The sequence below is a fragment of the Ahaetulla prasina genome, chromosome 10 (genome assembly GCF_028640845.1).
Source record: "Ahaetulla prasina isolate Xishuangbanna chromosome 10, ASM2864084v1, whole genome shotgun sequence".
Classification (NCBI taxonomy): domain Eukaryota; kingdom Metazoa; phylum Chordata; class Lepidosauria; order Squamata; family Colubridae; genus Ahaetulla; species Ahaetulla prasina.
In genome coordinates this window covers 3684102-3711947 of record NC_080548.1, presented here as the reverse complement: position 1 = coordinate 3711947, position 27846 = coordinate 3684102, and the positions used below count along the sequence as shown (strand labels likewise).

The following is a 27846-nucleotide window of genomic DNA, read 5'->3' as shown; positions in this document are numbered from 1 at the left end:
GCCTCCTCCCCCCTCCCTTCGTTATTCCCTGCCCGAGGAAGGCGAGGATAGAACTGCTGGGCCGGGCACGGCCAGCAGCCTCTTTCGCGCTTGCCGCCTCCTCACCTGTTTCTCGATGGCTGTCACTGCCGCCACGCGTGTCCGACATGGGGAGGCGCGAGGAGCCTCGCCAGGCGGCCCGAGGAAGGCGAGGGTAGAACTGCTGGGGGCAGGCACGGCCAGCAGCCTCTTTCCCGCTCGCCGCCTCCTCTGCCCCCTCCCTTCATTATTCCCCGCCCATGGGGAGGAGCCGCGAGCCTCGCAGCGCGAAAAGGGCCATATTAAATTATACTTCCAGAATTTGCTGCGGGCCAATAAAAACTGACCCGCGGGCCGCAGTTGGTAGTTTGGACACCCCTGGTCTAGACTCTTCTTAACAGCCTCCAGTGATGGAGCGCCCACAATTTCTGAAGGCGAGCTGTTCCACTGGTTCATTGTCCTCACTGTTAGGAAGTTTATTGCCTTATACACTAGACTATTGCCTTATACACTGTAAGCCGCCCTGAGTCTTCGGAGAAGGGCGGGATATAAATGTATAATAGAAGTTTCTCCTTAATTCCAGGTTGCTTCTCTCTTTGATTAGTTTCCAACCATTAAGGACCTCTGGATCCAAAACCATCTGAGTTTAGTTTAGCTTTGTTTATTTACTGCTGGGCAAACTGTTGTTTCTTTACCTCTCTATGTGTTCTGAAAACAAAACTATGAGAAATGGAGAGACTGAAAAATAACAAAAGTAATGTTTGGTTGTGTTGCCAGGTTATGCTTCATTTTTCTACCTCTTCGGGTGAAATCAAACAATCCGCTTCTGCAGTTTCTTGTTGTTGAGAAACATGGAATCGCTCTAAAATGAAAGCCCATCCATGTGGATCTGAGGGTGTCTCAGCCTAGTTTGGTTCTCTGTGAATATTTTTGTTTGTTTGTAGTAGGACACCATAAAAGTTGAGCTGCTGCTGAGCTGTTGCTTCATTTTCAATAATTTTTAATGCTGGGAAAATGCATTTCTTCTCCAGAGTGTGACATGGGCTTGAAAAGTGATACAATTACTGCCCTTTAAATATCCTCAATAGCTGTCTTCTGCTGTGCAACATCTTATTAAGTGGAAGAGTAAAAATGTTGAAACCCCCCACTGGAGCAGTCCATGGCTAGAGGGTGCCACAGGTGGCTGAGCGGGGTTTGTGGTGGGGGTGCGGGGACTGAAACGAATGGCCCCTGCGAGATGCCCCGCCAGAGGCCGCGAGGAGAAACCCACGAAGCGCTCCGCAGTTCAAGGGAGCTGCCACTATTCCGCGCTGGAGCTGAGGGGGGCGGGGAGGAAATGGGCTCCACCCCCTTCTCAGCCGATTGGCCTTCGCTAACTCCTCCCCTCTTCGTTTGTCCCTCAGGCCAGCCCGGAAGAGCGCCTACAAATCCTGCCTCCCTCGACCGGAAGCCGCCTCCCGTTGCCTTGGCGACGACGCGACTCCCCTCTCATCGCCTCAGGACCGGAGGCCGGCCGGGGTTTCTTTCGGCCTGCCCGCCATGTCGCTGCGGACGCTGCCGCTGCTCGTCCTCAACCTAGGCGGGGAGATGCTGTACATCGTGGACCAGCGGCTGCGCGCGCAGAGCATCCCGGGAGACAAGGCGCGCCAAGGTCAGGGGGCCGCCAGGAGTGCAGGCCTCGTCGCCTCCCCCCCCCCGCCCCCCTCCCGGTCGACCAGCCGCGACGCCTCGGGAGGAAGGCCGGGCCCGAGGGCGGCACGGGTGGCTTCTGTTCCCCACTCCCTGCGGTTGATTCCCCAGGGCAAAGCTTTGCTGGCGTCCATCCAATCCTGATTTGTGAAAGTGGGACTAGGCCGTATTTCTTCTTGAGCCTGGGACTTCAACTCCCAGAATCCCCAGCCAGCATTCTGGGAGTTGAAGTGTGTTAGTGGGCGCCGTAGTTGACCTTTGTTACGGGACCCGGTTGGAATTGGGCCAGAGGGGGGAAAGCAGGGAGGCCGAGGGGTTTGTCTGGCCCCTACGAGCTCCTCTTGCCTCTGGAGGCACTGGGCTCCCCCCCCCCCTCCAGATGCTGAGGAGGCTCCTGCTTCTGGCCTTTTGGAGGAGGGCCTCTTCCTCTCTCAGGCAAGAACAGCTGAGCAATGGGGTGTGGAAGTGCAGGGGTCTCCAACTCAGCTTTGCTGGGAGTTGAAGTCCTCCAGGCTTAAAGTTGCCAAGGTTGGAGACCCCTGAACTAGAGAAACCAAACACCAAGATGAGAATAAATCAGCTCACAGGTGAATGAATGTGTCTAGTAGGAAGACCTTCACACACACACACCAGGTTCAAATTTAGAATAGAATAGAGCTGGAAGGGACCTTGGAGGTCTTCTAGTCCAGCCTCCTGAACCTATGTACCATTTTAGGTAAGTGACTGTCTAGACCAGGGGTGTCCAAACTTTTTTGAGTGAGGGCCAAATACAGAAAAATAAGCAAAGGCCCGGGCCACGGGGGGGGGATGGGCGTGGCTTATTTTGGGGTGTGGCTTGGTGGTCATGTGACTGGTGGGCGTGGCTAACTGCTCATGTGACTGAGTGGATGTGGCTATGGGCATAGAAACTACTCAGAGGGCTAAAAAAAGTAATTTTTGACCAGTCCTCACACTTATGACCATCCTCACATTTATGCCCATTGCAGCATTTTTAACAACCATATCACTCATTTCACAACTGCTTCTCTTCACCACGGTTACAAGATAGGGTGCAAAATGTAAAGATAGTTGTACGTGTGAGGACCTGTCAGAAATCACTTTTTTCAGCCGTCTGGGTAGTCCCTATGCACAGTTTAGGCTTAAGTATACTATATGTGTGTGAGTTATATATATGTGCATGTGTATCTCTATGTTTGTGTACGTGTGTGTTTGTGTTATGTTGATTTTTAATGTAATATTTTTAAATATAATTATTCAGAAAGGCATGCGGCCTGAAAACCTGGGACATTACAATACAGATGGATACAGTCAGTCTACTAAAAGCAACAATATGTGGATATCATCTTCATTTAAGGGAAAATGTTTCATATTCATTCATCTTGGCCAGGGTGTCAAACTTGGTCCCTTAAGACTTGTGGACTTCAACTCCCAGAGTCCCTCAGCCAGCAAAGCTGGCTGAGGAACTCTGGGAACTGAAGTCCACAAGTCTTAAAGAGACCAAGTTTGGACACCCCTGATCTTGGCTTTTGTTTTGTATTTGGTATGAACTTGAAACTCCCTTCGTTATTCCCTGCCCAAGGGGTGGAGGCGCGAGGAGCCCCACCAGGCGGCCCGAGGAAGGCGAGGATAGAACTGCTGGGCCGGGCACGGCCAGCAGCCTCTTTCGCGCTTGCCGCCGCCTCCTCCCCCCCTCCCTTCGTTATTCCCTGCCCGAGGAAGGCGAGGATAGAACTGCTGGGCCGGGCACGGCCAGCAGCCTCTTTCGCGCTTGCCGCCTCCTCCCCCTCCTTCGTTATTCCCTGCCCGAGGAAGGCGAGGATAGAACTGCTGGGCCGGGCACGGCCAGCAGCCTCTTCGCGCTTGCCGCCTCCTCACCTGTTTCTCGATGGCTGTCACTGCCGCCAGCGTGTCCGACATGGGAGGCGCGAGAGCCTCGCCAGGCGGCCCGAGGAAGGCGAGGATAGAACTGCTGGGCCGGGCACGGCCAGCAGCCTCTTTCGCGCTTGCTGCCTCCTCTGCCCCCTCCCTTCATTATTCCCCGCCCATGGGGAGGAGCATGAGCCTCAGCTAAAAGGGCCATATTAAATTATACTTCCAGAATTTGCTGCGGGCCAATAAAAACTGACCCGCGGGCCGCAGTTGGCCCGCGGGCCGTAGTTTGGACACCCCTGGTCTAGACTCTTCTTAACAGCCTCCAGTGATGGAGCGCCCACAATTTCTGAAGGCGAGCTGTTCCACTGGTTCATTGTCCTCACTGTTAGGAAGTTTATTGCCTTATACACTAGACTATTGCCTTATACACTGTAAGCCGCCCTGAGTCTTCGGAGAAGGGCGGGATATAAATGTATAATAGAAGTTTCTCCTTAATTCCAGGTTGCTTCTCTCTTTGATTAGTTTCCAACCATTAAGGACCTCTGGATCCAAAACCATCTGAGTTTAGTTTAGCTTTGTTTATTTACTGCTGGGCAAACTGTTGTTTCTTTACCTCTCTATGTGTTCTGAAAACAAAACTATGAGAAATGGAGAGACTGAAAAATAACAAAAGTAATGTTTGGTTGTGTTGCCAGGTTATGCTTCATTTTTCTACCTCTTCGGGTGAAATCAAACAATCCGCTTCTGCAGTTTCTTGTTGTTGAGAAACATGGAATCGCTCTAAAATGAAAGCCCATCCATGTGGATCTGAGGGTGTCTCAGCCTAGTTTGGTTCTCTGTGAATATTTTTGTTTGTTTGTAGTAGGACACCATAAAAGTTGAGCTGCTGCTGAGCTGTTGCTTCATTTTCAATAATTTTTAATGCTGGGAAAATGCATTTCTTCTCCAGAGTGTGACATGGGCTTGAAAAGTGATACAATTACTGCCCTTTAAATATCCTCAATAGCTGTCTTCTGCTGTGCAACATCTTATTAAGTGGAAGAGTAAAAAAATGTACATCCCTCTTCAATTATTTTCCTCTTTTCCACGTTGTTCTCAGTATGTTCTTAGTACTTGACCCGCCATTTTTTCTGTTTTATGCTTCGTGTAGATGAATGGACTGATGTGGACAGGAAACGAGGTACTGTAACATTTTTAGACCTGCACGGAGATTCCAAACTATGTATATGCAGTATGTTGAAGGATGCTGCCAAAAAATCTCTTCAGAGCAGTTGTGGAAGTGTATGGTCTGTTTTATGCTATAAGGCAAATCTATCAATATATTGGGCTCAAAAACATTTTGAGATGGGCAGCTATAGAAGTCAAATAAATAATATAGAAAAATTATTGGAATCATTGTTGAACAGACCAATTTGTTAATCCAAATTGACTTTGAGGTAAGGTGTAGATCAATTAACAGGTTAAATATTGTCACTAGACAAGACAGATTGACCTATTGTAAAACTTCCTAAAAATGCTAATTGTGCTGTTTCTGGCTTTGGTTTTTAGTCTATTCATGTCTGATAATGCAGATTATCCAGGAACACGTATGCTATATTCTGTATTTCAGTTATTGACATCCTACAAAATTTTGTTTTGGTTTCCCACAGTAGACGGCTCCCATCCCTTTGAAAATGATTTCCTAGCACTAATAATTATGGTTCTAGCAAGGGAAGAAGCAAAGGAGTGCATGCTCTTAGGAAGAATAATGGGTTCAAATAAGAATAACTACGAAGTGGCTACCTTTCATAATAGGCTGCAAAAGCAATAGGAAGAAAAGCATGCATCTAGCAATCTTCTTCAATCTGGAAGCTAGCATAAAGTACAACTCCTTGCAACATAGTCAAAGTCTGGAGATGGTACCAGGTATAGTCAAACATGCCTGGAAAAGCCAGTATGGGGGAAACACCAGCTGAGATTTGTGAGGTTGAGTTCAAATCCTCATGCAGCCAGGGAACTCATTGGAACACATTTTTCAAGGATAAATTTGGATGGTGATAATATGCATTCATGACCCAGGAAAAGGAAAGAAAATTCCAGGAATGAAAATATATTTTAAATTAATAACCATTTTTTTAAAAAGTACTGCTTATTCTCATGGTAGTACTTAATATGCTTTTTGGCAGTAAGAATTCTACTAGCTGTAGATGTCTTGCACTCAAGGTAATACTTTAAAAATGTCTACACGTTATTTGACAATATTTGATCAAGGTTTAATGTAATCAAATCTTTTTTAGCCAGTGAAATTCCCTGCTCTAATTTGACTACAGACTGACAGAATTAAGATGATACTTGGAATTCCAAGATCTGCTTGTTTTGTTCTATTTATTTGCTTTAATGTTTAAAAATAAAAAAAAATATTTAGAAAAACAAAAAAAAAACAGCGAAAAGAAAACCCATTTTAGCCATACAGAGTACTATTGATCAGTCTTTCCATTGCATTGAAAGGGAAACAATTCATAATTAGTTAATCTAGAATCTTATCAATCTAGAATGGCATTGCCTTTCCATTATAAAAGAGTAATATTTTTGATATGTTTCATTCTGTTCCATAGTTTTCAAAACATTGATAGATTCTGCATTTTTGGTACATAATTCAGAATCACATTCGTATCTTTAAACATTACTCTTTTCCCACCATATGAACAAATTTATGGATTTTAAATAAATGTGGAATGATATTGAAGCAAACCCAGGCATATCTGTAAGTATCCCCGCTGTCATCTTATACTTTCATTATAATAAGGCTGGCAGTTAATTCTTTCAAACATTTAACTGATATCACCAAATTTAAGAGTCAGAGTACAAAACTAAAAAAGCCTGCTTAATGAAACATCATAACCATGCTCATCACATTTTATTCCTTCTAAAACATAAAATATATAAAGGAAGAAACAGCTGCGATCACACTGCTCCCAGAAGCACGACGCTGAAGCCTGAAGATGACGAATGAGACTTCGTCGAAACGTCGCCAAGACACTTCCAATTTTACAGGAGAAAACCCGAACAACCAAAGACCTACATACAAACACCGTGAAAACCTCAGAAAACAAATATATATATATATATATATATATATATATATATATATATATATATATATATATATATATATATATATATATATATATATATATATATATTTGTTTTCTGAGGTTTTCACGGTGTCCAATCAGAGCACAGCCAAGCTCCCACCCAATCAGTTCAAACCCCACTAGCAGTTAAAAGGAAGAAACAGCTGCGATCACACATTGCTCCCAGAAGCACGACGCTGAAGCCTGAAGATGACGAATGAGACTTCGTCGAAACGTTGCCAAGACATTTCCAATTTTACAGGAGAAAACCCGAACAACCAAAGACCTACATATACATATATACATACATACATACATACATACATACATACATACATACATATATACTTGTTTTCTGAGGTTTCTGTTTGTATGTAGGTCTTTGGTTATTCGGGTTTTTCAATTTCCAATTTTACGCGGGAGAAAACCCGAATAACCAAAGACCTACATACATATATACATATATACATATAAATGTAAATGTTTAAGAAACACTGCCTTAGAGAATGGTAGGTTCTCCTCTGCTAAAGGCATTTACACAGACTGGCCATCAATCCGGACTCTTGCAGGGGCACGAGAGTTGGACTAGACAATCTCCAGACTCCCTTCCAACTCCTTTCATTCAGTGAGTCTGTGCAGTAGCTAGCAAGTCTGGCATATTCACCAGTTTTAGCCTCCACATTGTTTTCAAATGTAGCCCTGTGTAAAGGGCACATGGCCTCAAGGGTGCCTTCCAACTCTAAAATGCTATGGAACCCTCTGGGTCGCATGAATAATGTCTGATTGTTCATATGCAGAATGCAAAAAGTTTTGGTCCAGTTTGTTTCCCCTCCAACTATCAGTTGCTTCTGCCGTAGAATTAGTAACCAGGGTACCAATTCTTGCAGATAACTGCCTTAATCTGCTACTTCTAATCTAATCTCTTCAGATGTATAGGTTCACTTTCCATCATCCTCAGGGATCTGGGCAAGGTCGGGGATGATGAAATCTTGAACAGGTCCCTTGTAGATGACCCAATATGAGAATCAGAATAATGTGGCAAAAAGTAGTATTTGATGTAGCTTGTAACTCTTACTATCAATGTCTTTATAAATAATAACCAGCACTGAGTTGGGCTTGGCATAACTAGAAAAAAGTGTTATCCTGCCGAAGAGGTATGCTTCAGTGCATTTTAAGTAAGTCTGCATCATGCTGTTCAATGATGAAGAAATAGAACAGATGAGGAACTAGTAAACCTCTTAGTCAGAAAGAGGGCTGTGAAAATATCTGCAGACCACTCACATCCTGGACATAAACTGCCTCAACTTCTTCCCTCAAGACAACACTGCAGGGCATTGCACACCAAAACAACAGACACAAGGACAGTTTTGCCCCCCTGGCACCACTCTGCTAAACAACTAATCCCCACAATACTGTCAAACTACCTAATAGGACTGTATTACTATTATCCTTCTCATCTTTCCTATTATCGATTTCCTTATCTCCTTATGACTACAAGTTTGTTGCTTGTATCTTATGATTTATATTAATTTTTATTTAGCATCCTAGTATGATTTATGTTAATTGCTTATTTAGTATCCTATGACTATCACTAAGTGTTGTATCATATGATTTATGATGAATGTATGTTTATGATGATTATGATAATGATTTATCACTTGTTGCTTGTATGTACACTGAGAGCTTATTCACCAGAGACAAATTCCTTGTGTGTCCCATCACACTTGGCCAATAAAGAATTCTATTCTATTCTATTCTATTCTATTCTATTCTATTCTATTCTATTCTATTCTATTCTATTCTATTCTATTCTATTCTTTAGAATAGAATTTAATATTGCTGGCTGTGGGATTCTGGGAATTGAAGTCCACCCTCCTTCAAGTTGCCCAGGTTGAGAAACATTGTTTTAGAGAATAATATCAGAAATCAGGAGGGTGTGACAACTTGAAGAATGACTCAGTTCAACAAAATAAATTTGAGCAGGGATAAATATGGTGGACAGTTTTCCTACATTTGGGTAGGACAATTGAAAAATATGTGTATAGAATGCAAGTTCCATATTGAACAGCAGTAAATTCTGAAAGGTTCTGGGTCCTTTTCAGAAGCAAAAACAGTTGTAGGCTGCATCAACAGAATTACGGGTTGCTAAGATCAACAAAACCCATTGTCTGTTTTGCATTGGCCAGATCTAGAATATTGCATTCATCCCTGCATATTGTGTTTTAGAAGGACATTGATAAACTGAAATTTGTTCATGGGAATGCAATCAATATAGTAAGAATTCAAGGAAAATCTCGCAATGAAAGTTTGGAGGTTGGGATATGTTTTCAAGTATCTGAAAGGCTATCATGTAGAAGGCAGGGCAGAATTATTCAGAGCTATTTCAGGAAACAGAACAAGAAAGTAGAAGAAACAAGTTTAAATAGCAAGGAAATCAATTTTGAATAGATATCGGGGGAAAAGTATTGGTAAGAGCTGTTCAACAATGAAACAAGACTCCTATCAGAAGTGTTTCTTAAAGTGTGGTTCTAGTACCCCTCTTGGGTCCACAAAATCAAATTTATTTGCCAGCCTAGGTTTTCACGGGTATAGGTATAGCCAGGCCAGGGCCCGGGATGCTGCATCACAACCATCTGCGCAAGACATCACATCACAGAACTCCAGAGGCCACAACACCAAAGCTCAGGAACAAAAGACTAGAACCACACCCACACAGGATGCTGCGAGGCAGCCGACCAATCTGCAACCACCCACTCCATCTACCGATCAAGATGCAACCACACAGCCAACCAACCCGTTCACAGCAACACTCCCCACCTCTCCACCAGTATTTATAGAGAGACGGCAGCTCCAACCACGCTTTGCTTACAGAAGCACGAAGCCGAAAGCACCAGCCTGAAGATGATGAGTGAGACCTCGTCGAAACATCGCCAAGATACTCTCAACCTTACACGGGAAAAGACCCGAATATGCCAAGATATATATATAAAGGAAGAAACAGCTGCGATCACACACTGCTCCCAGAAGCACGAAGCTGAAGCCTGAAGATGACGAATGAGACTTCGTCGAAACGTCGCCAAGACACTTCCAATTTTACACGGGAGAAAACCCGAACAACCAAAGACCTACATACAAACACCCGTGAAAACCTCAGAAAACATATATATATATATATATATATATATATATATATATATGTATGTATATATATATATATATATATATATATATATATATATATATATATATATTTGTTTTCTGAGGTTTTCACGGGTGTCCAATCAGAGCACAGCCAAGCTCCCACCCAATCAGTTCAAACCCCCACTAGCAGTTAAAAGGAAGAAACAACTGCGATCACACATTGCTCCCAGAAGCACGAAGCTGAAGCCTGAAGATGACGAATGAGACTTCGTCGAAACGTTGCCAAGACATTTCCAATTTTACACGGGAGAAAACCCGAACAACCAAAGACCTACATATACATATATACATACATACATACATACATACATACATACATACATACATACATATATACTTGTTTTCTGAGGTTTTCGCGGGTGTTTGTATGTAGGTCTTTGGTTATTCGGGTTTTTCAATTTCCAATTTTACGCGGGAGAAAACCCGAATAACCAAAGACCTACATACATATATACATATATACATATAAATGTAAATGTTTAAGAAACACTGCCTTAGAGAATGGTAGGTTCTCCTCTGCTAAAGGCATTTACACAGACTGGCCATCAATCCGGACTCTTGCAGGGGCACGAGAGTTGGACTAGACAATCTCCAGACTCCCTTCCAACTCCTTTCATTCAGTGAGTCTGTGCAGTAGCTAGCAAGTCTGGCATATTTACCAGTTTTAGCCTCCACATTGTTTTCAGATGTAGCCCTGTGTAAAGGGCATGGCCTCAAGGGTGCCTTCCAACTCTAAAATGCTATGAAACCCTCTGGGTCGCATGAATAATGTCTGATTGTTCATATGCAGAATGCAAAAAGTTTTGGTCCAGTTTGTTTCCCCTCCAACTATCAGTTGCTTCTGCCGTAGAATTAGTAACCAGGGTACCAATTCTTGCAGATAACTGCCTTAATCTGCTACTTCTAATCTAATCTCTTCAGATGTATAGGTTCACTTTCCATCATCCTCAGGGATCTGGGCAAGGTCAGGGATGATGAAATTTCCACTCTAAAGCATCTGGAAAGACTCCAGGATGGAGAAATCTGCTCTACCCCGAAGTTTATTGTTTGAAGATCTTTTCAGTACCATTCAGTATGACTTTACCACATTTGTTCATACTGTTATAAAATGTTTGTTTGTGTAATCAATTTAATAGATAGTGATGTAAAGCAGACTGCAACAATGAGTGTCTGTGGGGAGTAAATAACAGTAAATATGTGGCATTATCATGGAAATGCCCACCTGCCTGCTTCTTGGGTATGGCATCAGATGTTTGGAACTCATGTATATAATGGTGGCATTTGGCATCATTGCAATTTGTAGTGGGCATGAGTGACAGCCACAATTATTACCCCAGGGTGCTACCTTTGATCCGCTTACCTATGCTGTACCATAGTCTTGCAGGTAAACAAGGAGCAGGGTATAATCATTTATTTAGAAAAAAAACTGTTTAACTTGCATAGATTTGAGCAACAGGTTTCTAAAAAGAACTCGGCTCCGAATGGTAAATGTACAATACAGTGGCTGCGTAGCATTCCTTTAATTGTTTCCGGGGGGGGGGCAGTTTCAATTTCAGGGCACCCCAAGTGCAAATTGCAGTAGGCTTCTGCTACAGGTTCTGGAACAATTCAGGAATCCCCAGTCAAAAATGAGGCATTAAGTCCCTACCTCCTACCCTCTGAATATGGCTTGTGTTGTTGGGGTACCACAATGCAGAAGGCTCTTTCACTGGTTCAGGACTGAATGGCTAAGAGATTTTCTGATATGGAGTCTAATTAGCACACAAGCAACAGTGATGAAGGCTTTCGTATGGATATTTTATGTTTCGGAGTTTGTCCAGTGGGAATTGTGCTGCATATCTGTCTCTGGAGAGTCTGTGATTAGCAACATCAATTGGATGCTAGGCTGAATGACTCTAGGGAAAAAATAAAAGTGGCAGATAGAAAAGGCATTGTGGGGAATGTCCATACAACGCCCTTAACCCATTTTCTGGTTTTGCACAATTCACTCAATCATGTGAGCTAGGTTACAGTATATGCATATGAAGCTCCAAAAAAAAAAAGCACACCTCAGTTTAAAAGTAAGCTGTTTAAATACATTTGAAACAGGCCTAGTTAAGTGTGTTGTGGAATCACAATTAATTCTGACAGTTGTGCAGAGAACTGAAGAAATTCAGTGTTTGTCTCCCTCCACCATGAAAAAGGAAAATGACAATATTGGATAATACTTGACAGTGTCTTCATCAACCTCAAGGACAGTCATCTCTTCTGTAATTAATTTGAATCTGATCTCAGGCCTGATGATGCAGCACTGATAATGGGTTAATTTCTGACCTGTTTGGTATCTGAGTCACAGTTAGAAAGTCTGAGTCACTTCAGTGTTCAAGGTTATTAACATCTGGTAATTCATGGAGTAGCAAGTTCTTCAAAGCCAGGAGATCCAGATTATGGATTTTATGGGGCAGGAAAAACAACTCCATCCAGAGTTGTCTCAGACTGTGAGATGGGTAGGAGACAAACAAACAAAAAAAAAACACAAATGCTTAAGTAATAATACTGAATGCCACTGTGAATATTTCTCCTGGCAAGTAGGACACCTAAATATTAATAATTAAACTACTATGCCTAAAATGTGATCCTCATAAGAAAAAGGGATCCTCTACTAGTTAATGGCTGAGAAGGTTAGCCCAACTAATTGCAGAATCTAAAAACTGAGATATAATTATTTTTCATAATAAATTGCATCATATTTAAAAATGTTTTTGTCATGACTGCAAGAAGCAGAACTGAAGCAGTGTGGAAGTGCAAAAACTAATGTTGCAAATTATAACTGCTGAAGTTGAAAAATATGCCTCTTGGATTTTGCAAACATTTCTTTTCCATCTTGTTGGAAGAAGGAATTACCTGGTGCTAAGAACAGCAGTGAAGCAGTTTTGAGCATCTCCTTTCCAAATATAGGAAAATGTTTTCCAATTCCTGCTTTGCTATCAGTGAAAATCCCCAGCAAGAAATCAGGAAATAATCTCTGCATGCCTCTTTTTCAATGGAGGGATATTCTGGCAAGGAAGTTCAAGTGAAAAAGCAGCTCAGCAGCACATCTTCTGAATTGCAAAACTTCTGCTTCTTCCTGGGGAAACTAAAACAATAGATTTCTAACAATTATGATTATTTTATCTTTTCAGTGATGAATGACATCATTGGGGGCATCTTCAATAAAAATTTTATGGATGAGTTGTTTAAGCCACAGGAACTCTATTCCAGGAAAGCCCTAAGGGCAGTTTTTGAGCGGTTGGTTCATGCCTCCATCATGAGACTGAATGCCCCCAGTATGGATAAGGTGAGGTCAAACCTTTCTTTTTCTCTAGATATCTTCTTATGAATCTGGGTAGTCCTTTTTTAAATCAAGAAAAGCCAATGTTAAGTTTATACAACTTGAAACATAGATGCACATGGAAGGGGAGAAATGATCTGAAATACTGATTTTCAGTGCATGTATTTAATCACATCAATGCCTACTGACTTTATAGCTAAGGACAAAATATGGTGTCATGTAGTCTTACGGAATGTCTGTCTTTTTCTGCTTTCTTAACCAACAAGTGTCTTAGCCCTTGAAACACGTCTTCCCTGGACTTGTCCATTCCATAACTCGTCCTCAGCCTTTCAAAATGGCAGTCTGAACTCTCAGATTCTGCTTCACTCATTCGTATGTTCAATTCTCATTTGGCTGATTTCCATCTGCCGCGAGCTTAAAACACATCTATTTATCTGCGCAGGACTGGATTAAATTTTAAAATTTAAATGGTTTTAAATGGGTTTTATTATGTATATTGTGATTTTAATAATTCGGCCATTTTTAATAAGTTTTTTAACTGATGTTTTATTTTGTATTTATATGTATATTTTTATTTTGGCTGTGAACCACCCTGAGTCCCTAGGGAGATAGGGCGGTATAAAAATACGAAAAAATAAATAAATAAATAAATAAATAAATTCATATCAATAGCATTATTGAACAAAATAGCTACCAAGATGTTCTTTGCTAAGGAAAAGCATCTGAATATTTCATTAATGTGTTTACATGTGTATTCTTCAATGAACTACTTGTAATCTTTTCCAGGAAACTATGTGGTAAGTGAATACTTACTTATTTACTTGATATTATATAAAATATGAATACACATATCTGAATGCAGATGTGATAATGTCTAATAAGTTTGCTGCTGAGATATTTCAAATAATTTGCTTTATCGACTGAGGGCTTTCAATTAATTTCATACTTCTTTTTCACTGTTGCTTCTGTTTATTACAGGAAGTCCTCGACTTACGACTACAATTGAGCCCCAGATTTCTATTGCTAAGCAAGACAGTTGTTAAATGAATTTTGCCTTTTTACGATCTTTTTTACAACAATTATTAAGTGAATCGGTGCAGTTGTTAAATTAGTTTTTTTTTTTGTGTTTTTTTTTGTTTACATTTATACCCCGCCCTTCTCCGAAGACTCAGGGCGGCTTACAATGTACTACAGGTTACATTGTACTACAATGTAGTAACCTGGTTGTTAAGCGAATCTGGCTTCCCCATTAACTTTGCTTGTCAGAAGGTCTCAAAAGTGGATCGCAGGACCCGGAGGTCATCAATTCACGCCAGTTGCCAAGCGTCCAAATTTTGATCATGGGAATGCTGCAATGGTCATATGAAAAATGGTCATAAGTCACTTTTTTCAATGTTGTCGTAACTTTGAACAGTCACTAAATGAATTGTTGTAATTCAAGGACTATCTGTATATCTTAATATTTTTAATTCTAACCATTACCATATGCATTTAAATAAACAATATGCAATATATTGTTGCTAGATCCTGGACATGAATGCAAAGGGTATTTCCTGCATTTTAACAAACATTTCACTGAAAGCTAGCCAGGATTATTGGTATTCTTCAAGTAAAATCCTGCTAGCTGTATTAAAATGAGATGCTAAGTCAGTTATTGTGTTCTAACAAAATATAAGTAACTTTATAAATGCTGCTGCCCTGCCCTGCCCTCTGTAGTTAACTGATATCTCTTGCTTATTCTGTAGCTTTATGATCTAATGACTATGGCTTTCAAGTACCAAGTTCTCCTCTGCCTTCGACCCAAGGACCTTCTGCTCATCACTTTCAACCACTTGGACGCCATTAAGGATTTTGTGTATGAATCACCCAAAATTCTGAACCAAATTGATGTTACCATGCGCAAGTTCATTGATGTATGAATGCTCTACCTTCTATCTTCTGTACAGAAAAAGTATAAAAGAATAAAAGGCAATGTAAATTATAAAAAGAATTACAGCTTTGTCAACAGTAGATTTAGCTTTCTGAAAATAAAGTTAATGGAAGGAACAAGTGAATTGTAGATGAGCTGGGTTCATGACACCCTCAATTCCTAAGTAACCATTTAGAATTTTAACCTTGCACATTATGCATGCCTATTAGTTTATGCTTTAGTCTCTAATGCCCATCCAAAAATCTGGGAAAATTAAATAATATTTAATTTTATTTAAATAAATTTTATTATTATTTTATTTAAAATTAAATAATAAATTAAATATTTTAATAGTAATTAAAGTAGTTAAATATATTGTATAAACAGCCATGGCATAGAATGAACACTGATGGTTCAATGATACACCATCAGTGAAAGCTCAAACAGGACCATCATGTCATTTACATATATGCTTATCAGAATTATATCCATATTAAAAATATATCTTAAATATTAAAGTGATTATGAAATTAATTCTAAATCGCATACGGATGATGCACCTGCATCTAGATTTCCAGTTTGATCATTGGAATGGAGAGATTTGGCCTAAAAGTGGGATCCTACAACCTATCACCAAAATAAATATGATAATAATCTGGTGACAGATAAGAGGCCATATGAAATACTTGGTCCACTTAGCTCTAAAATGGGCAAGAATAACTAAGAACTCATCAGATGTTGTTGCTTCTGATTCTTTTCCCTAGACCTACGTCTTGCTCTCCGCTGGGGAACTTCAGCTCATCCGGCAAACGCTGCTCATCTTTTTCCAGGACATACATATCAGGGTAGGCATGTTACACATTACTTCCATGGGGTGCTAATGGTAAAAGGAAAACGTTTAGCACAAGTGATTTCCAAGTGAAGCAGCTTTATTGACAAGTCTTGGTATTTCTTTATAGGTTTCCATTCTCTTAAAAGATAAAGTGCAGAATTCCAACGGCCATTTTGTGCTGCCAACCACAAGTTCAGTTCCTTGGGGGACAGAGATCCCTGGACTCATCAGGTGAATCCTTTGACTTGCCTTTTTCCTAAACTATCCTTAACTGGATCAGGTGCTGATCACCAGTCCAAATGGATATGGATCCCCAGCTTCATACCTTTTGGGGGATAACAGTGTTTACAAGGTTGGGTTGATGAGTGAATTTTTCAGTCCCCAAATTCTCCCATCTATTGTATAAGAAAAAAGGAAACGGTATTTATACTTTGCAATGTTACAGACTTTTTAACAATAAAGGAGATGAAATTCAGAGGATCGAGTTCAGCAGTGGAGGAAATTATGTTCTTCCGTATCGGGAAGGCTCATTTGACCTTCACGGAGACAGAGTCATTAAACTGGGAACAAACATGTAAGTCATGGTTGGCAGCATTTCAGTTTGAGACTTTCAGCAACTTTCCTCTGGGCTTCTTATGTACATAAATTCAATTAATCTCTAGATACAGCATCAGCCGACCTGTAGAGACAGATGTATCAGGGGCCACCAAAAACGTGGCATCTCGTGTTAAGGTCAGTGTCTTGACTTATCCTCAGTAACACAGAGCAAGGCTGTTTTGCTTCCCATTTCATTTTGTTCATTTGTTTGTTTCAGGATTGATATCCTAAATCCCTAGATTACTACACTGGAACAGACACTTTGTTTAGAAGCTATTTGTTCAGAGTATTCTGCAGAACTTTTTAATTTTGATTTCATGTTTCTTTCCTTCTGTTGGGATCTAACTATATCCATTGCAGCTACTGTTAAGATGGATTCTGCTTTACTCCAGGGCTATTTACTAAGTGAAAGGGTGAGGGGGTGGAGGGGGGTATTTCAAGCCTACTGGTTTCCAGATAGGAGAAATTGGGAAACCAATAATTAGCACCAATAACATTTCACAGTAGTTCAGATTGGGTAACTTGCGTGTTTCTTTCCATAGCTCTTAGAGCTATTTTTTGTTGTTAATGCAGGAGAACACTGCTCCCAACCCTCTTGCTAAAGAAGAATTGAATTTATTAGCCAGGCTGATGGGTGGCTTGGAGATCAAGAAGCCCCTAGTCAAGGAGGCTGGTTTTCGTCTGAATCTTTTCACCACTGATGAGGAGGAAGAGTATGATACTTGGCTTTCAATGGTAGTAGCAATGGTGGTGGGTTTTCCATATACCCAGAGATGCCCTTGGCCTTTGAAATATCAGGGGTTATACTCCAGAAGTGAGTTAGTGATAAAAAGTCAATACATGGAGGTTAATTAATTAATCAATTGTATTTATTCTATCTCTTAAGACACGCTTCCCTGACTCGTCCAGAGGAGTTATCCTATCAAGTTCTCAATATCCATGCAGACCAGGTAGACATTTGTTGCTGCATCTTACTATTTCTTCAAAAAATGAGTAACACACATTTTCTTCTAACTGGACCAACTTCAATTTGTATATGTAGGCTTTAAGTTTTATATACCTCTTAATGTTTTTGTTCCAGTTTATAAAATACAAAAACAAGATGTTTTTAAACAGCACACATTTACTGGATTAGTTTTGTGGATTAGTCATTTTGTGGATTAGTCTGAAAATATTTTTTCTGTGCAAGATAGTTACAAACCTCCATGGACCCATATGCAGACCAAAGCCAGTCTGGTTGCTCCTTGTGGCTGACAGTCAATGAAATATAACATTGTAACCAAACATAACAAGTCATTATAACTCATAGCCATTGACAGGCCCCATCTTCTCCATGGCTTTTAAGAAAAGTGGGGGAGGAAAAACTGAGGGAAGTCAGTCATGTAGCTAGGACTTCCAGGAGCTTGTTTTAATAGTAAACTAGATTAAAGGAACTCGAGGAGGACACATGCAGCTCTCCTGGGCCTTGTTTTCAGCCGCAACAGCCTCCTGCAACCCTCTGCGACCAAAAACAGAGCTCAGGGGGTACACGTGTTTTTGCTGGCAGAGGCACCGTGAGCCGGTCCTTCGCTGTTTCCTGGGCAGGCCCATGGGCCAGATTTAAGCATCCCACGGGCCAGATTCGACCCGCAAGCCTTGAGTTTGACACCCCTGACATAGAGAAAGATGGACCTTGTTTCCTAAACAAATCTTAAGTCTTTATGTTCTGACCAGCAGCAAAATACAGACATCCACATCCACATGTACATTCTGATGTCTGACATATTGTAAATACAGAAGTTGAAGAATTTATGTGATGTCATAACACGTTCCCGACAAGTTACATCCTGAGGTGCTGGAAGGAGGTAGCAGAAGACCAGTCCTTTAGGCTAAGCCTGGGATCGCTGTGGATGTAATGCTCTTTAATCTTAGTAAAGTGTTTGGCAAAGTCTCCCCTGATATACTTGTGATTGAGATGGATCAAATGTAGGCATTGCTTCCAGTATACAGTAGTGGCCAAAATTGTGAAAACCTTTTAGGAAAAGTGTATTTTCAACCTTTGTTTGAGAGAAAAAACTTGGCTTTTTTCATGGAATTCTAGATTTTAGGCCAAATTCCTGCAATCTGCACCAAACAGTCCTTGCACTCAACACATTGCATTGCACCATTTCATTTTGTATACACCCAGATGATTTTCTTCTGTCACATAGGCACAGTCTCTTAATTCTTCTAGCATCACTTGCTATTGTGCACCTTTCCCTGCCTTTACCAGTGTGGTTTTGTACTGTTATACCTCTTCAAAAAGTTAGAAATGCCACCTTTGATTAAGTTTCCACCAATTTTTTTTCTAATTTCTTTATACAGTAGTGGCCAAAATTGTGGAAATCTTTTGGGAAAAGTGTATTTTTTGAGGTTTGATGGCTAATAACACCACTTTTTGGGGGAGTTTCAAGATAATCATATTTCACTGCTGGAATGGCCTGGGAATAGCCCAGACCTTCACCCAATTGAAAATCTATGGAGCCGACTAAAGAAACTTGTTAGTCAGAAGCGACCCAGCAATAAAACCCAGTTAATAGAAGCAATCATTCAATCTTGGTTTCACATTATAACAGCTGCAGAACTAGAAGACTTGGTTCACTCCATGGGAAGATGTTGTAAGGCTGTAATTCATGCTAAAGGTTACCCAATGAAGGATTAACTGATGTGATAATTTTTGTATATCTCATTTTTTCTATGATGATAATTTTTGTATATCTTGTTTTTTCTATGTGTTTCACTTTTCTTCTTTATACTGTAACTGCTATTCTAATAGCAAATCCTTCATAAAAGTTATTGCATTACATTCTTGATTAAATTATCTTTCTATTGATATATAATTTTATGGTACTACTCAAAAAAAAAAGTGGTGTTATTAGCTAGTTTTAGAAAATACACTTTTCCCAAAAGGTTTCAACAATTTTGGCCACTACTGTAATTATAGCCTTGTTCACTTAATAATACTATTTTACATTGCTTTCTGGGCAACCAGTCAACTCTTTACATCATTAAAGGTAAAGGTAAAGGTTCCCCTCGCACATACGTGCTAGTCGTTGCTGACTCTATGGGGCGGTGCTCATCTCCGTTTCAAAGCCAAAGAGCCAGCACTGTCTGAAGACATCTCCGTGGTCATGTGGCCGGCATGACTCAACACCAAAGGCGCACGGAATGCTGTTACCTTCCCACCCAAGGTGGTCCCTATTTTTCTACTTGCATTTTTTATATGCTTTTGAATTGCTAATGTTTATTTATTTATTTATTATTTACATTTCTATACCGCCCTTCTCCAAACACTCAGGGCGGTTTACAGCCAAGTTAAAAAGACATATACAAAAATTAAAACACAATATTTGAAATTTAAAAATCTGAAACCATAAGGCCGAATATTAAAATAACAAGAAATAAAACCACTCAATTAAAAATTACTCTTAGGCCAACCCTGCTCGTTGAAACAAAAAACTCTTGAGCTCGCGCTTAAAGGCCCGGAGGTCGGGAAGAAGGCGTAGCCCCAGAGGCAGTTTGTTCCATAGGGTAGGTGCCCCAACAGAGAAGGCTCTTCCCCTGGGGGCCGCCAGCCGACATTGTTTAGCTGACGGCACCCCAAGGAGACCCTCCCTGTGGGAGCGCACAGGTCGATGGGAGGCTATTGGCGGCAGTAGGCGGTCCCGTAAGTAACCTGGTCCTATGCCATGGAGCGCTTTAAAGGTGATCACCAACACCTTGAATTGCACGCGGAAGACCACCGACAACCAGTGCAGCTTGCGTAGGAGAGGTGTTATATGGAAGCTCCGAGACACTCCCTCTATCCCCCGCGCAGCCGCATTCTGTACCAGTTGAAGTCTCCCGGTGCTCTTCAAGGGGAGCCCCATGTAGAGAGCATTGCAGTAATCCAGGCGGGAGGTAACGAGGGCATGAGTGACCATGCATAATGAATCCCGGTCCAGGAAGGGACGCAGTTGGCGGATCAGGCGAACCTGATAAAAAGCTTCCCTGGCAACGGCCGTCAAGTGTTCTTCCAACGACAGCCGTGCATCCAGGAGAACGCCTAAGCTGCAAACCAACTCCCTGGGGGTCAGTGACTCGTCCCCCACAGTCAGCGATGGAACTAGCTGACTGTACCGGGACGCCGGCATCCATAGCCACTCCATCTTGGATGGGTTGAGTCGAAGTCTGTTCGTCCTTCGTTTGCAGAAGTTTGCACCATTACTTTAATTTTATTACGTTTTACAAGCTCACTAAATGATAGAACACCAAAAAAACCAAACCAAGTTGATAGCAATCACATAACACACTGACAAATGTCTTCTCAGCTTCAATACATGATATCAATAACTGAATTCTACTGTAATCTGATTGGCTCATTGCCAAAACAAGATGACACCTGATTGGCTCTCTAAACACTCATGCTCATTGGCTACAATCAGATGAAGGAAAGCTACTTGATATCAACCTAAACAAGTTGTGCTTCCTTTTTCTGGTTATTTGGCTATAATTTTTCATAGAATACAGATAATTGAACAAACTTTTTGTTTGTTTGTTTGTTTGTTTACATTTATACCCCGCCCTTCTCCGAAGACTCAGGGCGGCTTACAGTGTATAAGGCAATAGTCTCATTCTATTTGTATATTTTTACAAAGTCAACTTATTGCCCCCCCAACAATCTGGGTCCTCATTTTACCTATCTTATAAAGGATGGAAGGCTGAGTCAACCTTGGGCCGGGCTTGAACCTGCAGTAATTGCAGGCTTTGTGTTCTTAATAACAGGCTTTACCAGCCTGCGCTATTCACCGGCCCTTGGTTGCATTACATTATTGATTAAATTATCTTTCCTTTGATATATAATCTTACGGTACTACAAAAAAAAAGTGGTGTTATTAGCCATCAAACCTCAAAAATACACTTTTCCCAAAAGGTTTCCACAATTTTGGCCACTACTGTACTTAAAATTGCTTAAACCACCACACAGAGAAGATACTAGTAAATCCATGGCCTAGTGCTATTCAGCATTTTTATAAATGGCCTAGGAGATAGAATGGAAGCTTATCAGATTTGTAAATTATATCAAGCTAGGTGATTGAAGACAGAATTGAAACTCAGATAGTCTCCCACACAGAATGCCTGTGTGTGAGAAACTGCTTCTGGCTAATTCAACATTAACAAACAGAGCGATGCAATGGCTAAAAAGGTCTTTCTTGAACTGAATTTGCAAATGTTGCAGCCAGTTCATAATAATCCCCTAACTTTCACAATTTAGATCTTACTTGGGAGACTTGGATTCTGTTCTGGGCATTAGGAAACAAGCATGAATTTAGAGAAAGCTCCCAGGATTAAAGGGATCTGGAAACAAATGTTGTGAGGAATGGCTAAAGAAACTGGATTTAGCTGACAAATGAAAAGACGAGATGTTATAGTATAAAGTTGGAAAAATTCTTAAAGGTTAGCTCAGTGCTCAGTGCAGGATTTTCTACAGCTTATTTCAATGATTATCATATAGCTGTTGTTTGAAGTCAAAAATAGTGAGTTCTGTTTGGGCATGATCATTCAGCCAAGTGTAAATGCATCTAATGAATCTTCTAGTCCACATTTTATAGAGAACATCTTGAGACTATCAAAAATATACTACTCTTACATTATTCTTCACCAATTCTATGAATAGAAGGGTATCGTGAATGGAGGGAGGACAGACCTCTGCTGAAAATAGAGATAAATATTAACAGCTTGAAATTAAAGGAAATTAAGACTGAATATTAGGAAGACTGAATATAAGTATCAGCTTAATAGCATTAGCAATAGCAATAGCATTTAGATTTATATACCGCTTTACAGCCCTCTCTCAGCGGTTTACAGAGTCAGCCTCTTGCCCCCAACACTCTGGGTCCTCATTTTACCCACCTCGGAAGGATGGAAGGCTGAGTCAACCTTGAGCCTGGTGAGATTTGAACTGCCAAATTGCAGGCGGCTGGCAGTCAGCAGAAGGAGCCTGCAGTACTGCACTCTAATCACTGCGCCACTGTGGTTTTTAATAGAGTGGATTGATTTTTAAGAGCTGTTTTGTTCAAGTAAGATATTTTAAATCCATACATTTTCATTCATACTGTGTTAGGGTAATATTGTATTTTGTCCACACTTCTATTCTTACATAAATACTTACAACATTTATTGAAACAGGACCAGCAACGGAACGAGGAGCTAGATCGTATCATGGGGGAATTTGAGATGTCGGAACAGCACAGTGAGACAAACAGCAAAGAATGTGATTTGTTGGCAATGATGGATAAGCTATAACCCTCAACTCTGAAGAGCCACACAGCTTTAATGCAAAGGAATGTTAGGACACCCAGCCTGATGTAAGAAGACCTAATTCGGATGGAACAGAATGGATTCTTATGTTATCCAGTTTTTGTTAGGATCTGAAATTTGGGAACTGTCTGAGATCCATTTAACTAGAACTGTCTTTTCTCTGGCATTAGGAAAATGTGGGCACAAGTGTGGGAGGAGATCCTACTGGATAGTAGTTTTGTTCCTGTGCTATTAATGGCTCTGCTCGTGTTAGCTATTGTTAAGAGAAAGCCCATAAATAATCCCCAGGTAAGTTCTGTGAATAAAAATACATACTATGAAGTAACAATTAATGTTACCATAAAAGCTAAATTTACAATGATATTGCAGCTATTCTTTTTAGCTGCAGCTGTAAATAAGACAACCTTGTTTCATTGCAGTGCTCCCTCCTGTATGTTTTTGTAATCAAAATTTGATTAAAGAAAGTTATTGCTCTTCCAGAGCTGACTTGACTCTCCTAGATGTATATTTCACCTTGGTATCATATAGTTGGTTAAAGTTCACATAATATATTAAGCCAAAACTAAAATTATATTGGAGTCCCATAACAAACTGATTGTTGTAGGACAGCCTTATTTTTTCAGCTGTTAACACCCAGGGCATTTCAGGCAAATGAGGTTATGGTTTTGTTTTGTTTTCTTTACACACACACACCTGCCCGTCCCCCATACGATCATCAGTACCAAAAATAATCTCTGATCCCACAACAAAAAACAAATAAGCAAAATCTGAGCCGCCCCCCCCCCCCAAAAACTCCACTCCAAATTTAGGAGAATGACTGGTAGCTACGTTTCTTGCCAGTGGATGACTGAGGGTGGAAGGGAAAAAGAGGGCAGGAAATCCACCATTTGTTGCCCTGAATTTGACCCATATTAAAAACTATGGGGTCACCTGGCTGCCTACCCTCTTTGTGAGGTGCAGTAAAACTCAGTACATTTTACATAAGCATTCATGCTAATTCAGAAGATGGGAAGAAAACACATAAAAATGGCCACCTTGCCAGGGTACAAAGTTACTCTTTGCCAAGGACATCATTAGTTCACTACTAAAGGGGCTCAAAAATGGCTTTAAGTGTCCCAGGGTGGAAGTGTTGTTTCCATGTAATAGCAATAGCCCTTAGGCTTATATACCGCTTCACAGTGCTTTACAGCCCTCTCTAAGCGGTTTACAGAGTCAGCATACCACCCCCAATAATCTGGGTTCTCATTTTACCCACCTCGGAAGGATGAGTCAATCTTGAGCCTAGTGAGATTTGATCTGCCAAACTGCTGGCAGCCGGTGATGCAGAAGTAGCCTGCAGTACTGCACTCTAACCACTGCGCCACCACGGCTCTTGCTGGCCTAATGCTGGCCTAAGACATCTCACGCAGACAATCTTGATCTCCAGGAGGAGGGTGAGGTGGGGCTGCCTGCTTTGACCCAAGGTGATCCAGCTGATCTGTGCATGGATTCTACCTGAGTTTTGCAATGCTGCTGAGTCGCAGAAAAGACTAAAAGCCAGCTTCTGCAATCATCATCCGAAGCTGTCTGCTGTGCACACCAGTATCCACTGCTCCTCTGAAAACCAGTTCCATCTATGTCGCATTATACAGAAGACAGTTGTGGGGGGGAGGTTGTTGTGGAAGTAGGCCAGAGGATAGGCAGAGCCTTCCTCCATGTTTACATTGATATGGGTGCAAGGGAGACTGCTTCTGGCCCAGTCAGCGAGAATGGATAAAATACTGTTTGCCAACAGAAGGGCAAGAGTAGAAATAAGAGTTGGAAGGAATCTTGGAGGTCTTCTAGTCCAACCCACTACTCAAGGCAGGAGACCCTATGTCATTTCAGACAAATGGCTGTCTAATCTCTTATTGAAAACCTCCACTGATGGAGCACCCACAACTTCAGAAGGGAAGTCATTCCATTGGTAAATAGTTTTAAATTTCTCATTTCCAAGTTGAATTTCCCTTTGCTTCTATCCATTGCTTCTTGTCCTGCCCTCAGGTGTTTTGGAGAATAGGTGACTTCCCCTCTTCTGTGACAGTGTCACACCTTCCCAACTTGGGTTCTTAGGAAAGAAAAACCCTCAACTCCATTTGTGCGAAAGGAATTATTTAACTAAAAGCCAAGTAGTTACAGTACAATAAAGCCAGATATGAAAGTTTGCACTCAAAGGTTTATGAGTTAACTTTCTATTTCTGTTCCTCCCCTCTGTTATCTCCCAGTGGAGGGATTCAGTCAGTTTGCACTGGTTCCATTCCATTTGTTGTCAGAGTTCGGATAGATGCCCTAATTAAATCATGAGTCTCAAGCCAAGCTTCAAAAGAAATCCAGTTATTTATTAGGAGCTTAATGTCAGAATGTTCCCAAGTGAAGCCAGCTCTGACCCTATGTAATTTACACTCCAATTATGACCCTGTTCCCCCCTTCCTCTAGGATATGTCATCAATCACATTCGCCAACAGAGCAATTTCATGGGTTGCAGAGGTCATTCCCCTTCAGCTGCTGTAGGTAGCCCTGGGATACAGCCTTGAGAGAGAGAAGTGTGGAATGTGCATCTGTCTTTAGCTGCTGTGCCATTTCGCCTGTTTCCCATTCCCCCAGCCTATGGCAACTCGAGAGCAGGCCAGGGATGCTTTGCGAGTTGATATTTGGCTCCCCTCACTTCCTGAAGAACACCTGTGCAAAGCAAAAACAATTTGAGAATAGGTATAGATATTAGGGTTGCGATTCCACACCCCCCCCCAAAGCTTGTTTCGGTTGTCTGCATGGAATTTTGCTATGAGAGGGTCAGCCTGGATGTTTCTACTCTTTATCCAGAATGCCTCTGATAAGGGGTAGCCTTTCCATTTGATTAAATATTGGAGTTGTCTCCTGTGCCATCTCGAGTTGAGGATTCGCTGTACCTAGTAATGGGTTTGGCACTCTAGGACCATGGGGTCCAGGGGCTTACAGGGTAGTGGCCTCAGGGTCGATTCGACCACGTTTTTTAAGAGTCTACTATGGAATACTGGGTGTATCTTGCCCAGCAGTCGGGGCAATTTTAATTGCACTGTGACTGGGTTGATGATCTTTACTATGGGGAATGGTCCCATAAACTTTGGTTCCAGTTTCTTGCTGGGGAGTTTTAACCTCAGGTATTATGTGGAGAGTAGACCTTCTCCCCCACCTAAAATGGCCGTTGCAGGGCTCAGTGTTTGTCTGCCTGTTTCTTATAGATTTGCGCCGCTTTAGCCAGCGCTTTCTTTACCCAGGTTGCTGTCAGCGTTGACATCCAGTCGGTCAAGCTGACTGGGGGGGGGGTCCCTTGGATATTCGGACATTGGGACGAAGTCCATGCCACTCACTACTTTGAACAGAATTAGTCTCGTGCTACTGTGAACAGCATTATTGTATGCGACCTCAGTGAAAGGCAGGAGGTTCGCCCAATTGGACTGCTGATAGTTCACGTAACACCTCAGGTACTGTTCTACCATGGCATTTAGTCTTTCTGCCCCCACCCCATTGGTACTCAGATGAAAAGCTGAGCTAAGGCCTAGGGATGACCCAGTAGGACCGCAGGACCTCCCTCCAGAACTTAGCCACAAACTGGAACCCTCTGTCTGAGGTAATTCTCCGTGGCACTCCATGCAGGTGGTAGATATGCTTCAGGAACAGTTTGGCTAGCTGCTGGGCCGAGGATAGTCAGCTGCAGGATATGAAGTGTGCCTCCTTGAAGAATAAGTCTATTACAGTCCAGATCACTGTATTCCCCCCACTTTTTGGCAACTCCACTATAAAGTCCATTGTGATTTCCTCCCATGACCTCATTGGTTCTGGTACCGGTTACAGCAGTCCGGGGGTTTTTCCTGGTTGTTTCTTCATTGTGGCGCAGATGGTGCAACTTTTCACATAACTCTCCACATCTTTATGCCAGGCACCAGAATTGCCTCCATGCTGTGTGAAAGCCTTTAGGAACCCAAAGTGGCCTGCCGGTTTGATGTTGTGACTCCTCTGGAGGATTAGGGTGCATAAGGAATCTGGGATGTAGCGTTTCGTCTCTTTCCATGCTAGATCATCTCCTTTTGTCAAGATGTGTTGCTTATCTCAGAACCAGGGGTCTGCTAGCAGCTTAGTTTTGGGTTTCGTGGTTAAATTGCTTGCGGGTTGATCTTGCCAGTCATGGCATTGTGGTCTGGTGGTCACTTGGGTGACTGTTTGGGTAGGAGGGACGATGGCATCTACTACCTCCTCTCGTTTGCATTTGTACTGAGATGGCGTCAGCTAGAAAGTTCCTCCCCCCTGGGATGTGCTTTAGCACAGTCAAACCTGTTGAAGTATTGAGCCCAGCGGACTTGTTTAGGCAATAGTTTTCGTGGGGTCCTAAGGGCCTCCAAATTTTTGTGGTCAGTCCAGACTTTGAACGGTCTCTGCCCCCTTTCCAGTAGGTGGTGCCAGGTTAGCAGTGCCCATCTCACCGTGAAAACCACTTTTTCCCATGTGGCCCATTGCCTCTCTGTATCCATGACCTTGCGGGAGGTGTAGGCGCAGGACTGTAGGTTTCCTTGGCTATTTCTTTGGAGTAGCACTACTCCCACTGCCACATCACTGGCGTTTGCTTAGATGATGAAGGGTTATTCGGGGTCAGGATGCTTCAGCACCAGTTCCTTTGCAAACAGTTCTTTCAGTGTTTCAAATGCCTTTTGCAGGTTAGGTCCCACTGCAGGGGTTGTCCTGGGCGGGGGTTTGTTCCTGGCCACCCTGTCTTTAGGAGGTCCACCATGGGTTTGGCCAGAGGTGAAATCTAAAAATTTTCCCTACCAGTTCTGTGGGCATGGCTTAATTGGTGGGTGTGGCTTGGTGGGCGTGGCCAATAACAATAAATAATAAAAATAATAAACAAAGTATAAAAAACAATAAGAGGTACCAAAAACTAACTTTCACACTTTACACACACACAACACAACACAACTGACTCACACACAATGTA

General features: G+C 41.7%; 1 protein-coding gene across 3 annotated transcripts; it reads left to right on the top strand.

Annotated features, from left to right (window-relative positions):
- The first annotated feature begins 1432 nt into the window (after positions 1–1432).
- Positions 1433–23340, top strand: OSCP1 (organic solute carrier partner 1). Of its 3 annotated transcripts, none has more exons than XM_058195990.1 (10): positions 1433–1669; positions 13055–13209; positions 14949–15116; positions 15877–15957; positions 16072–16175; positions 16390–16518; positions 16607–16676; positions 17115–17276; positions 17428–17491; positions 22728–23340. In XM_058195990.1, the coding sequence occupies exons 1-10, from the start codon at positions 1558–1560 to the stop codon at positions 22772–22774; spliced, it is 1092 nt and encodes a 363-aa protein (XP_058051973.1). In that variant the 5' UTR covers positions 1433–1557; the 3' UTR covers positions 22775–23340. The 3 variants fall into 3 exon arrangements, with proteins under 3 accessions (XP_058051973.1, XP_058051972.1, XP_058051971.1); XM_058195989.1 differs by having other exon boundaries at positions 17115–17291; XM_058195988.1 differs by having other exon boundaries at positions 1436–1669; positions 17115–17254.
- Positions 23341–27846: the final 4506 nt, after the last annotated feature.

Excerpts from the sequence above, each read along its gene's own strand:
- OSCP1 (XM_058195988.1), top strand. The coding sequence starts at position 1,558 with ATGTCGCTGCGGACGCTGCCGCTGCTCGTCCTCAACCTAGGCGGGGAG. Across the intron at positions 15,958-16,071 it reads TCCAGGACATACATATCAGG|GTTTCCATTCTCTTAAAAGA; the intron begins GTAGGCATGTTA and ends ATTTCTTTATAG. Across the intron at positions 16,519-16,606 it reads ATTAAACTGGGAACAAACAT|ATACAGCATCAGCCGACCTG; the intron begins GTAAGTCATGGT and ends ATTAATCTCTAG.